The sequence below is a fragment of the Diprion similis genome, chromosome 7, assembly GCF_021155765.1.
Source record: "Diprion similis isolate iyDipSimi1 chromosome 7, iyDipSimi1.1, whole genome shotgun sequence".
Taxonomy (NCBI): domain Eukaryota; kingdom Metazoa; phylum Arthropoda; class Insecta; order Hymenoptera; family Diprionidae; genus Diprion; species Diprion similis.
The window spans coordinates 5,742,168-5,754,860 of NC_060111.1; the positions used below are offsets into that span (position 1 = coordinate 5,742,168).

General features: G+C 40.9%; 1 protein-coding gene across 3 annotated transcripts in view; it reads right to left on the minus strand.

Annotated features, from left to right (window-relative positions):
* Positions 1-1,351: 1,351 nt before the first annotated feature.
* The window catches only part of LOC124407879, a 181,143-nt gene continuing 169,801 nt past the window's right edge, over positions 1,352-12,693 (minus strand). For all 3 annotated transcript variants that reach the window (XM_046884442.1, XM_046884441.1, XM_046884440.1), the window contains exons 6-7: positions 4,903-5,009; positions 1,352-1,871 (exon numbers count right to left, since the gene is read on the minus strand). In XM_046884442.1, coding sequence (XP_046740398.1) covers positions 1,746-1,871; positions 4,903-5,009 — 233 coding nt within the window. In that variant the 3' untranslated portion in view covers positions 1,352-1,745. The remainder of the gene's footprint in view (positions 1,872-4,902; positions 5,010-12,693) is intronic.

Below are 12,693 nucleotides of genomic sequence, written 5' to 3' on the forward strand. Positions count from 1 at the left end.
AACTATCTAGCATTTGAAACGTGGCACAATGTTACCAGGATTACAACCCTACGTACCTCAATTACTCGATAATCATTAATCATATACTTTTACAAAATCGAACAGCACGATATTCGCGTATTTATTAAATATTTAAGTAGATATGTTTCATATCAAATATTTATATGCGGATGTTAATCTTCTAGATGTATACGCGTCAATTAGGTATACATTTCATTGTAACTTTCATTCTAATTCGTTCACACGCATGCCTACCGAGAATGTTTACGAAACTGACGTTACCTTTATCCTGCTTTTACGAGCTTCGAAATTATTAAAGCCGACGGTATATTCGTTCTCTGAAATTTATCTCGAAAGGAAATTAAATTTTCCCCCTAGTGGGACAGTTGTACAATTATTCGCCAAATAAAAAATTCAGAAGTAAATTCCCGACGTTCAAGGAAGAAATGAAGAACAATTTTGGTATTTCCATTTTTTTCTTTTCAGTAAAAACTGCGATAAGAGTGTAGCATATAAATACATTATACTGTATTTCAGAATGAACTTTTTCTTTCGTTATATATGTGCGTATACCTACAAATATTTACGTGTATATTTTAACCTACAAGTTAATTATAGAAAACTTTTCATCCCCGTACATTTTTCGCTATTTTTTGTTCACCAAAAATTTAAACAAGAAAGTTCGGAATGTTGCTCTAATTAGCTACAAATTTCTGTTTACGACTTACGTGCTACAAAATATCTATTTCTTTATCATAGTTACTTATACACTGATTTATTCTTATTTTTAGTGCTATTATTTTATTTGTGTTTCCATGTGCAAACGGCTATATCATTTTGATTCTCGATGGATCAATCCAAACTTCGTTTCGCATACAAAACAATATGAGTGAGTATACAATAATCATTCATTAATGTTAAATATCTCGCAAATAAACTGCAGCATCACTCATCTCTCTCCCTCTTCATCTTCACTGTCTATGTATGGTCGAACGTCTATGTCGGTAGATCTATTTACACTCATTCTGTATAGAACCGGGTGAAAAATATCTCGTCTCTTTTATCTCTATAAAAAAAAAAATTCGAACGTTAAATTTCTGACGTTATCATAGCAGCGTTCCTCCAGTTATTATCTGCTACTTCGGTGGGATTGTGTAAAAAAAAAAAATCCAGTCCCTTCACCAGTGGGAAAAGATCATAAGAATGAAAGAAGGGAAGAAAGTTTGAGAAATTTTTTTAACCACTTTCCTCTAACTCCTTACATGTAAAAAGGTTAGATTGATACCTAAGAAAGGATTTATCGTCTGATCAACGATCGTTGGGATCAGCCGATGTACAGTACTATACTAATCGTCAAAGCTGTCGATCGCGTATACAATCTCTAAGAATTTTATTGGCTTGAACATCGACACACGTACACTGTGCGTATATGTATACCAATAATAAGACGATCGATCATTGTCTACCTAACAGCGTGATCATCGATATCTCTCGAAGATATACGAATGATTACGTCTTTGTTCCTTTCCTCTTCATGCCTCGATTCGTTTTTACTTGTTGGAAAAAGACCAGTAGCCGTATTCTATACATCGGTTAAACGTTACGTTCATCGACGTTGAACCTGGTACGTACACGTAATATTGTTTGTGCGGTATTGTCACCCCCTTCACCATCGCCACAAGCATTGAATTTAACTCTGAAAATTACAGAGTCATGCGTGGAGAACGGTGGAGGGGGTCAGGACGCTATGCTTGATCCACCTCGTGGCAAACCTCCATGTAGTCTGGATCGTGCATTATGTCTTTGATCAGGTCCTTGAGGATCGTGTACCTAGGAAACATCGGGTACATCTTCGAGTCGTTGTATTCGGTCTGCAACAAACATTCGATAGACATGTAGGCTTTATTGAATTCGGAAAATGCATGGGTGGTATGATTATCGCGAGTATAATTACAAGAATCGAAATCACCGCATCTTATTGTTAGGCTCTAGTTGACAACGAATAGTAATCAAGCTATGACAAGTTATCCTGTGCACCGCGAGGATACTTCTTTCTCCGAAAACCAGGTCTCAACGGGTGATTTTTTGACATTTTTGTTTGGTCTTTTGTATGCTTAAAATTTGAATAAAATAATTCTTTCATAATATTGGAACAAAAAAATGAGAGAAGTTTTTTTTTTTTTTGCCCTTCAAAACCTATGTGACCCCTTATTAGGTTCTTCTTCGTTCCATTTCGTCCTCTTCATCTTCACTGCGTTTCTTCCTTTGTCTACTACGGCTGCAATTTCACAGGGATTCAAATGCTGCTGCGGTATTTAGCTGCCGAATTTCTGACCAATAGGAATGCCAATAAAGCAGAGAAGTGCTAGTTTGAGTCCCTATTGCCAGGTATGCGCTGAATGCGGATTACCTATTTTCTCGGCATTTTTATCGGCTAAGAACTAGGCAGCAAAATACTGCGGTGACATTTTGGTGCCCGTGAAAATCCAGACTACCTATAAGCCACTTCTGCGAACATACATCATCCATAAACTTTAATGGAGCTGTAAGAGCGGGAACGACTCGTGAAGCAGGAGTCATTTCCTACTAAACTACCAAACTCGTGTGGGTAACAAGGGGGGATTTTGCAAGGCCAAAAAGTCTGATTCGACGATGGTACCTCTAGCCAGATGCGCGTATAACAATACGTAACACGCGAGTAAGCTTTTGGCGTCCTACCGTTGAAGACGGTGGGTTTTCAAAGCAGGTAAGTGGATGAAGTGCCTCGTAAATGTATATGCCTACAGTGTGGGTGTAAGTGCTCTAGCTGTTATATAACATAACCACGGCCTACACCCAATACCGGTGAAAACTAACAGTCGTACAGCCGGGCAAAGGGCGATCAATTTTATGATGAACAGTTTCATCTCTCTCCGTTTTTACAATTCATGAAAATGGTACGTATCGTGCATATAGGAGGTAAAAGTTCTTTTTCAAGCTCCATAAAGGGCAGATCTTCTCTTTATAAAAGGGTGATAGTAACGATCTTGTATCTGCAGATGCAACCTTGAGATCCGAACCCCTCAAATTGTACAATTTTCAAGTACCTGAAATTCGAAAATCCCTGGAAAATCTGAAACTTAACGGGAATCCCGAAAATGAACAACTTTGGGTGCGTTCCGAAATTGGCTGTTAGCGGTGAAAAATCCCTAGGACAGAAGCACAGCTAGTCACAAACTCGGCAGCGCAAAAGATAAAAAATTTTTGACAGCACTGAAAGCTAGTTTCGGAACGCACCCTCTGCGCTGCGTTCTGAAATCTTACTTGAGTTAACTCAGATATCATCGTATCTCTGTCAAACGCATAAGATTAAACAAAGGAACAATGATACTTGAGTAATTCGAGTAAGGTTTCAGAACGCAGCTCTGAACAGTTTGACGATGAACGTTGAAATTTCATAATCACTGTATCAGTTGGTGCTCCTGATCGAGGGGTTCAAACCTATCGAACGCATCTGGTGCATTTCTGACGACGTTCAGACTTTTGGGGAGAGAATGCAAGCAAGGATATTTGGATTTGCGCGCGCACGAAAAGACTGGTAAATATGTACGAACACGGAATGCTAGAGTATTAGCGAAAGCATCTCGAGCAATTTCGGATTATTAATATCCCTGCCGGATTATACCTGTGTACTGAAAAGACGACGCGACGGGGTATGAGGCAAGTCGTTAGTTGCACGAGCCGAGCCGTAAAAAAGGTAAAAAACATGAAGAGGAACGAGAAGAAAATAACCAAAAGCGGACTTGTATTTTATTCGCGCGAATATTAACGCGTTAAAGCCTCGTATTTCCAACGAGTGGGTGTAAGCACGTTATGAAATAACTTGGCGTAGTTGAAAGCCTTGTGTAACAATATAAATGAACGTAGACGCGCAACTCCCGCGTCATTTACGTTGTGGGTAAATCATTATTACGCAAAAAAAATAAATAAAAAATTTGGACGCTTGGTAGGGGGTTTCGATGTATATAAATATATTACTATACCGTACTTACGCGGTCTATTATTGAGTAAATAACGTTATAACGGTGTTTCAAAAACCCCGCGGGGAAAATCATCACCACGACAAATATAAAAACGGGGTATTTCAGGTCCGTTCGGTTAAGCTCTTTGATTACATCGTAAAAATTTTTATGTGGTCGTATTGATCGAGGTAGGCTTCGGCGACTTGATCACATTTTGGCTATCACGTTGTCTCGAAGAAAAACGAAAAATCTAGAATAGGAATGAATTCAGGGTTTTAGTGCTTGAAAATCGCAGGGGAAAGTGGCTCGAATGACAATAATTATGTTGATTCTCAATCGTCGAACTTTACAGCGAGGACGAGTGAAGGAATGTATTCCGGCTTCTCGGAAATGAGTTTTTTGCCTGGGTATAACATATTGTGTTGTAAGTAATGGAATAAAATAAAATCGCATGATAATTCCGTTAGAATGGATTATTCACTCTATTTTTGCATTTCACAGATTTCGATGTGCGAAAAATCCCGATAACTTCTCGCGCCAGGGTACAGTTTCACCTTGACAATGGAGAGACGAAATAAAACCTGTATGACGTGAAACAAAAACTTTTGTATCAAACAAGAATTTTTGTTGCACTTTTCTAATAGTCAATTAGTCATAAGAATGAAGTGATTTTTTGCTGGTTGTATATTGAATGATTTCAACCGAAAGAACGTATCGTATTGCAATATGAATAAATGATAAATATTTAAGTAATGAACGTATTTTATGGAAGGATTGTTAAGATTGTAATATTAGCAGGATTAAAACTGGCCGAAGTTTAAAAATAACTTAATTGAGTTACAAAGTACGCAATGTACAAGAATAAAGGAAATATGTATGTTCTTTATGTAACGGTTATCACCTTGAGAACTCGTATGAGGTTCCTCAATCCACTGTATTTTTTAAGCAGTCTATAAAGGTCGTTGGTCATCTGAGTATTTTCAGCTTCTATCTGGGCTGTAGTCATATCTGTAACACAAATCGTAAGGCTAATTGAATATATACTTGATGAAAATTTTATGAAAAATATATTGCTACATTGTATCTCGTATGTAGTCCTTGATCTAGGGTTTTTAGCTCTAAAGAAAAGCAAGTCGACCCGTTACCATTTTGTTAGTTCCAGTTCGAAGAATATAAAAAACACTAAGAGAGTTCAGACACTACATTGGCGTAATTTTGTGTGAGAAAATAATTGCGCGCAGTTCAGAGCCACAGCAAGCGGTAGTTTGAAGGTAAAAGCCGAAAAACTGGCAGTCTTTATCGCATTTTTACAGCTATCGATCCGACGCTGTTCGGAATGTTTTTTTCGTAATCCTAGTGGGTTCAATTAGTCTAATTGTGGTCCTTAATTAACCGTTCGAGAGGTGATATTTTTAGATTGAAGAATAAAGGAACACTGCTGACCTGTGGGATTGTTTCAATTGGAATTTTGCTAGGTTCGGATGGGATTAGGTACAATTCTCAGATGCGGGACGTGGACGTGATTTTGCGAGAGAAATCGCCTGCGCGCGAACCAAATAAGCTGCGAGCAATGTATCAAGAGTTCCAGCAGGAAATCGAAAGATTTTCTTCGTAACTCAACTACTGCTAGGTCTACGCTGATTTTCGTGGCTTTTCGTCGTTCTATGTGTCTGATTAGTCTGGAATAAATCTTACAAATTGATTCCGACGAACGAAAAAAAATTTTCACCCGAATAATGAGTAAGGTCTTTGAAATTCTAGTAAGAATCTTCGAAGTCAAAGGAACTTGTTGTTTGATCTGCTTCGACGTAGATTTCTGAAAGGTATCAAATCGGCGCGATCCGAAAACGCCGCGGACGGCGCATGTGGAGTTACAGCCGAAAAACGGAAAGATACTTTTTGTCATTTCTCTGATGCTGGTCTTTCATTCGTAATTTCACTGCTGATAGACCTACGCTCTTTTTGCTGTTATACCTGAGTTCCTGGGCGTCCAATTAGTCGAGGAGGGGTCATACAAATCAATTCAGAAACCAGAAATTTTCGGCTCCAAGAATCGCAAAAAAGTAAGGCCTAAGTAACCCCTTTGAATTTTTGGCGAAAGTTTCGACGACTTTGAAAAGTGTTGCAATTGATGCTTTAGGGTACTATTCCGACGTGATTTTGCGGGAGGAATCGATTAATCGCAGTCCCGATACGCTGCGAGCAACACCTGCAAAGTTACAGCCGAAAAACTGCAGATTTTCATCGCCATTTCTCTGCTGCTGGTCCTACGCTATTTTTCATGTGGTTTCTGAGTTCCTGGGCGTCGAATTAGTCTAAAAAGCATCATACGGATCGATTCCCAGACAAAAGATTTTTCGGCCAAAAAAAATCCAAGGCTAACCCCTTTGCATTTTTGACGAAAATTTCGACGACTTTGAAAAGTGCTGCAATTGATTCTTTAGGGTACTATTCCGACGTGATTTTGCGAGAGGAATCGATTAATCGCAGTCCCGATACGCTGCGAGCAACACCCGCAAAGTTACAGCCGAAAAACTGCAGATTTTCATCGCCATTTCTCTGCTGCTGGTCCTAGGCTATTTTTCATGTGTTTTCTGAGTTCCTGGGCGTCGAATTAGTCTAAAAAGCGTCATACGGATGGATTCCCAGACAAAAGATTTTTCGGCCAAAAAAAATCCAAGGCTAACCCCTTTGCATTTTTGACGAAAATTTCGACGACTTTGAAAAGTGCTGCAATTGATTCTTTGGGGTACTATTCCGACGTGATTTTGCGAGAGGAATCGATTAATCGTAGTCCCGATACGCTGCGAGCAACACCTGCAAAGTTACAGCCGAAAAACTGCAGATTTTCATCGCCATTTCTCTGCTGCTGGTCCTAGGCTATTTTTCATGTGTTTTCTGAGTTCCTGGGCGTCAAATTAGTCTCAAAAGCGTCATACGGATCGATTGCCAGACAAAAGATTTTTCGGCCAAAAAAAATCCAAGGCTAACCCCTTTGCATTTTTGACGAAAATTTCGACGACTTTGAAAAGTGCTGCAATTGATTCTTTGGGGTACTATTCCGACGTGATTTTGCGAGAGGAATCGATTAATCGTAGTCCCGATACGCTGCGAGCAACACCTGCAAAGTTACAGCCGAAAAACTGCAGATTTTCATCGCCATTTCTCTGCTGCTGGTCCTAGGCTATTTTTCATGTGTTTTCTGAGTTCCTGGGCGTCGAATGAGTCTAAAAAGCGTCATACGGATCGATTCCCAGACAAAAGATTTTTCGGCCAAAAAAAATCCAAGGCTAACCCCTTTGCATTTTTGACGAAAATTTCGACGACTTTGAAAAGTGCTGCAATTGATTCTTTGGGGTACTATTCCGACGTGATTTTGCGAGAGGAATCGATTAATCGCAGTCCCGATACGCTGCGAGCAACACCTGAAAAGTTACAGCCGAAAAACTGCAGATTTTCATCGCCATTTCTCTGCTGCTGGTCCTAGGCTATTTTTCATGTGTTTTCTGAGTTCCTGGGCGTCGAATTAGTCTCAAAAGCGTCATACGGATCGATTGCCAGACAAAAGATTTTTCGGCCAAAAAAAATCCAAGGCTAACCCCTTTGCATTTTTGACGAAAATTTCGACGACTTTGAAAAGTGCTGCAATTGATTCTTTAGGGTACAATTCCGACGTGATTTTGCGAGAGGAATCGATTAATCGCAGTCCCGATACGCTGCGAGCAACACCTGCAAAGTTACAGCCGAAAAACTGCAGATTTTCATCGCCATTTCTCTGCTGCTGGTCCTAGGCTATTTTTCATGTGTTTTCTGAGTTCCTGGGCGTCGAATTAGTCTAAAAAGCGTCATACGGATCGATTCCCAGACAAAAGATTTTTCGGCCAAAAAAAATCCAAGGCTAACCCCTTTGCATTTTTGACGAAAATTTCGACGACTTTGAAAAGTGCTGCAATTGATTCTTTAGGGTACTATTCCGACGTGATTTTGCGAGAGGAATCGATTAATCGCAGTCCCGATACGCTGCGAGCAACACCCGCAAAGTTACAGCCGAAAAACTGCAGATTTTCATCGCCATTTCTCTGCTGCTGGTCCTAGGCTATTTTTCATGTGTTTTCTGAGTTCCTGGGCGTCGAATTAGTCTAAAAAGCGTCATACGGATGGATTCCCAGACAAAAGATTTTTCGGCCAAAAAAAATCCAAGGCTAACCCCTTTGCATTTTTGACGAAAATTTCGACGACTTTGAAAAGTGCTGCAATTGATTCTTTGGGGTACTATTCCGACGTGATTTTGCGAGAGGAATCGATTAATCGCAGTCCCGATACGCTGCGAGCAACACCTGCAAAGTTACAGCCGAAAAACTGCAGATTTTCATCGCCATTTCTCTGCTGCTGGTCCTAGGCTATTTTTCATGTATTTTCTGAGTTCCTGGGCGTCGAATTAGTCTAAAAAGCGTCGTACGGATCGATTCCCTGACAAAAGATTTTTCGGCCAAAAAAAATCCAAGGCTAACCCCTTTGCATTTTTGACGAAAATTTCGACGACTTTGAAAAGTGCTGCAATTGATTCTTTAGGGTACTATTCCGACGTGATTTTGCGAGAGAAATCGATTAATCGCAGTCCCGATACGCTGCGAGCAACACCTGCAAAGTTACAGCCGAAAAACTGCAGATTTTCATCGCCATTTCTCTGCTGCTGGTCCTAGGCTATTTTTCATGTGTTTTCTGAGTTCCTGGGCGTCGAATTAGTCTAAAAAGCGTCATACGGATCGATTCCCAGACAAAAGATTTTTCGGCCAAAAAAAATCCAAGGCTAACCCCTTTGCATTTTTGACGAAAATTTCGACGACTTTGAAAAGTGCTGCAATTGATTCTTTAGGGTACTATTCCGACGTGATTTTGCGAGAAGAATCGATTAATCGCAGTCCCGATACGCTGCGAGCAACACCTGCAAAGTTACAGCCGAAAAACTGCAGATTTTCATCGCCATTTCTCTGCTGCTGGTCCTAGGCTATTTTTCATGTGTTTTCTGAGTTCCTGGGCGTCGAATTAGTCTAAAAAGCGTCATACGGATCGATTCCCAGACAAAAGATTTTTCGGCCAAAAAAAATCCAAGGCTAACCCCTTTGCATTTTTGACGAAAATTTCGACGACTTTGAAAAGTGCTGCAATTGATTCTTTAGGGCACTATTCCGACGTGATTTTGCGAGAAGAATCGATTAATCGCAGTCCCGATACGCTGCGAGCAACACCTGCAAAGTTACAGCCGAAAAACTGCAGATTTTCATCGCCATTTCTCTGCTGCTGGTCCTAGGCTATTTTTCATGTGTTTTCTGAGTTCCTGGGCGTCGAATTAGTCTAAAAAGCGTCATACGGATCGATTCCCAGACAAAAGATTTTTCGGCCAAAAAAAATCCAAGGCTAACCCCTTTGCATTTTTGACGAAAATTTCGACGACTTTGAAAAGTGCTGCAATTGATTCTTTAGGGCACTATTCCGACGTGATTTTGCGAGAAGAATCGATTAATCGCAGTCCCGATACGCTGCGAGCAACACCTGCAAAGTTACAGCCGAAAAACTGCAGATTTTCATCGCCATTTCTCTGCTGCTGGTCCTAGGCTATTTTTCATGTGTTTTCTGAGTTCCTGGGCGTCGAATTAGTCTAAAAAGCGTCATACGGATCGATTGCCAGACAAAAGATTTTTCGGCCAAAAAAAATCCAAGGCTAACCCCTTTGCATTTTTGACGAAAATTTCGACGACTTTAAAAAGTGCTGCAATTGATTCTTTAGGGTACAATTCCGACGTGATTTTGCGAGAGGAATCGATTAATCGCAGTCCCGATACGCTGCGAGCAACACCTGCAAAGTTACAGCCGAAAAACTGCAGATTTTCATCGCCATTTCTCCGCTGCTGGTCCTAGACTATTTTTCATGTGTTTTCCGAGTTCCTGGGCGTCGAATTAGTCTAAAAAGCGTCATACGGATCGATTCCCAGACAAAAGATTTTTCGGCCAAAAAAAATCCAAGGCTAACCCCTTTGCATTTTTGACGAAAATTTCGACGACTTTGAAAAGTGCTGCAATTGATTCTTTAGGGTACTATTCCGACGTGATTTTGCGAGAGGAATCGATTAATCGCAGTCCCGATACGCTGCGAGCAACACCCGCAAAGTTACAGCCGAAAAACTGCAGATTTTCATCGCCATTTCTCTGCTGCTGGTCCTAGGCTATTTTTCATGTGTTTTCTGAGTTCCTGGGCGTCGAATTAGTCTAAAAAGCGTCATACGGATGGATTCCCATACAAAAGATTTTTCGGCCAAAAAAAATCCAAGGCTAACCCCTTTGCAATTTTGACGAAAATTTCGACGACTTTGAAAAGTGCTGCAATTGATTCTTTGGGGTACTATTCCGACGTGATTTTGCGAGAGGAATCGATTAATCGCAGTCCCGATACGCTGCGAGCAACACCTGCAAAGTAACACTCGAAAAACTGCAGATTTTCATCGCCATTTCTCTGCTGCTGGTCCTAGGCTATTTTTCATGTATTTTCTGAGTTCCTGGGCGTCGAATTAGTCTAAAAAGCGTCGTACGGATCGATTCCCAGACAAAAGATTTTTCGGCCAAAAAAAATCCAAGGCTAACCCCTTTGCATTTTTGACGAAAATTTCGACGACTTTGAAAAGTGCTGCAATTGATTCTTTAGGGTACTATTCCGACGTGATTTTGCGAGAGAAATCGATTAATCGCAGTCCCGATACGCTGCGAGCAACACCTGCAAAGTTACAGCCGAAAAACTGCAGATTTCCATCGCCATTTCTCTGCTGCTGGTCCTAGGCTATTTTTCATGTGTTTTCTGAGTTCCTGGGCGTCGAATTAGTCTAAAAAGCGTCATACGGATCGATTCCCAGACAAAAGATTTTTCGGCCAAAAAAAATCCAAGGCTAACCCCTTTGCATTTTTGACGAAAATTTCGACGACTTTGAAAAGTGCTGCAATTGATTCTTTGGGGTACTATTCCGACGTGATTTTGCGAGAGGAATCGATTAATCGCAGTCCCGATACGCTGCGAGCAACACCTGCAAAGTTACAGCCGAAAAACTGCAGATTTTCATCGCCATTTCTCTGCTGCTGGTCCTAGGCTATTTTTCATGTGTTTTCTGAGTTCCTGGGCGTCGAATTAGTCTCAAAAGCGTCATACGGATCGATTGCCAGACAAAAGATTTTTCGGCCAAAAAAAATCCAAGGCTAACCCCTTTGCATTTTTGACGAAAATTTCGACGACTTTGAAAAGTGCTGCAATTGATTCTTTAGGGTACAATTCCGACGTGATTTTGCGAGAGGAATCGATTAATCGCAGTCCCGATACGCTGCGAGCAACACCTGCAAAGTTACAGCCGAAAAACTGCAGATTTTCATCGCCATTTCTCTGCTGCTGGTCCTAGGCTATTTTTCATGTGTTTTCTGAGTTCCTGGGCGTCGAATTAGTCTAAAAAGCGTCATACGGATCGATTCCCAGACAAAAGATTTTTCGGCCAAAAAAAATCCAAGGCTAACCCCTTTGCATTTTTGACGAAAATTTCGACGACTTTGAAAAGTGCTGCAATTGATTCTTTAGGGTACTATTCCGACGTGATTTTGCGAGAGGAATCGATTAATCGCAGTCCCGATACGCTGCGAGCAACACCCGCAAAGTTACAGCCGAAAAACTGCAGATTTTCATCGCCATTTCTCTGCTGCTGGTCCTAGGCTATTTTTCATGTGTTTTCTGAGTTCCTGGGCGTCGAATTAGTCTAAAAAGCGTCATACGGATGGATTCCCAGACAAAAGATTTTTCGGCCAAAAAAAATCCAAGGCTAACCCCTTTGCATTTTTGACGAAAATTTCGACGACTTTGAAAAGTGCTGCAATTGATTCTTTGGGGTACTATTCCGACGTGATTTTGCGAGAGGAATCGATTAATCGCAGTCCCGATACGCTGCGAGCAACACCTGCAAAGTTACAGCCGAAAAACTGCAGATTTTCATCGCCATTTCTCTGCTGCTGGTCCTAGGCTATTTTTCATGTATTTTCTGAGTTCCTGGGCGTCGAATTAGTCTAAAAAGCGTCGTACGGATCGATTCCCTGACAAAAGATTTTTCGGCCAAAAAAAATCCAAGGCTAACCCCTTTGCATTTTTGACGAAAATTTCGACGACTTTGAAAAGTGCTGCAATTGATTCTTTAGGGTACTATTCCGACGTGATTTTGCGAGAGAAATCGATTAATCGCAGTCCCGATACGCTGCGAGCAACACCTGCAAAGTTACAGCCGAAAAACTGCAGATTTTCATCGCCATTTCTCTGCTGCTGGTCCTAGGCTATTTTTCATGTGTTTTCTGAGTTCCTGGGCGTCGAATTAGTCTAAAAAGCGTCATACGGATCGATTCCCAGACAAAAGATTTTTCGGCCAAAAAAAATCCAAGGCTAACCCCTTTGCATTTTTGACGAAAATTTCGACGACTTTAAAAAGTGCTGCAATTGATTCTTTAGGGTACAATTCCGACGTGATTTTGCGAGAGGAATCGATTAATCGCAGTCCCGATACGCTGCGAGCAACACCTGCAAAGTTACAGCCGAAAAACTGCAGATTTTCATCGCCATTTCTCCGCTGCTGGTCCTAGACTATTTTTCATGTGTTTTCCGAGTTCCTGGGCGTCG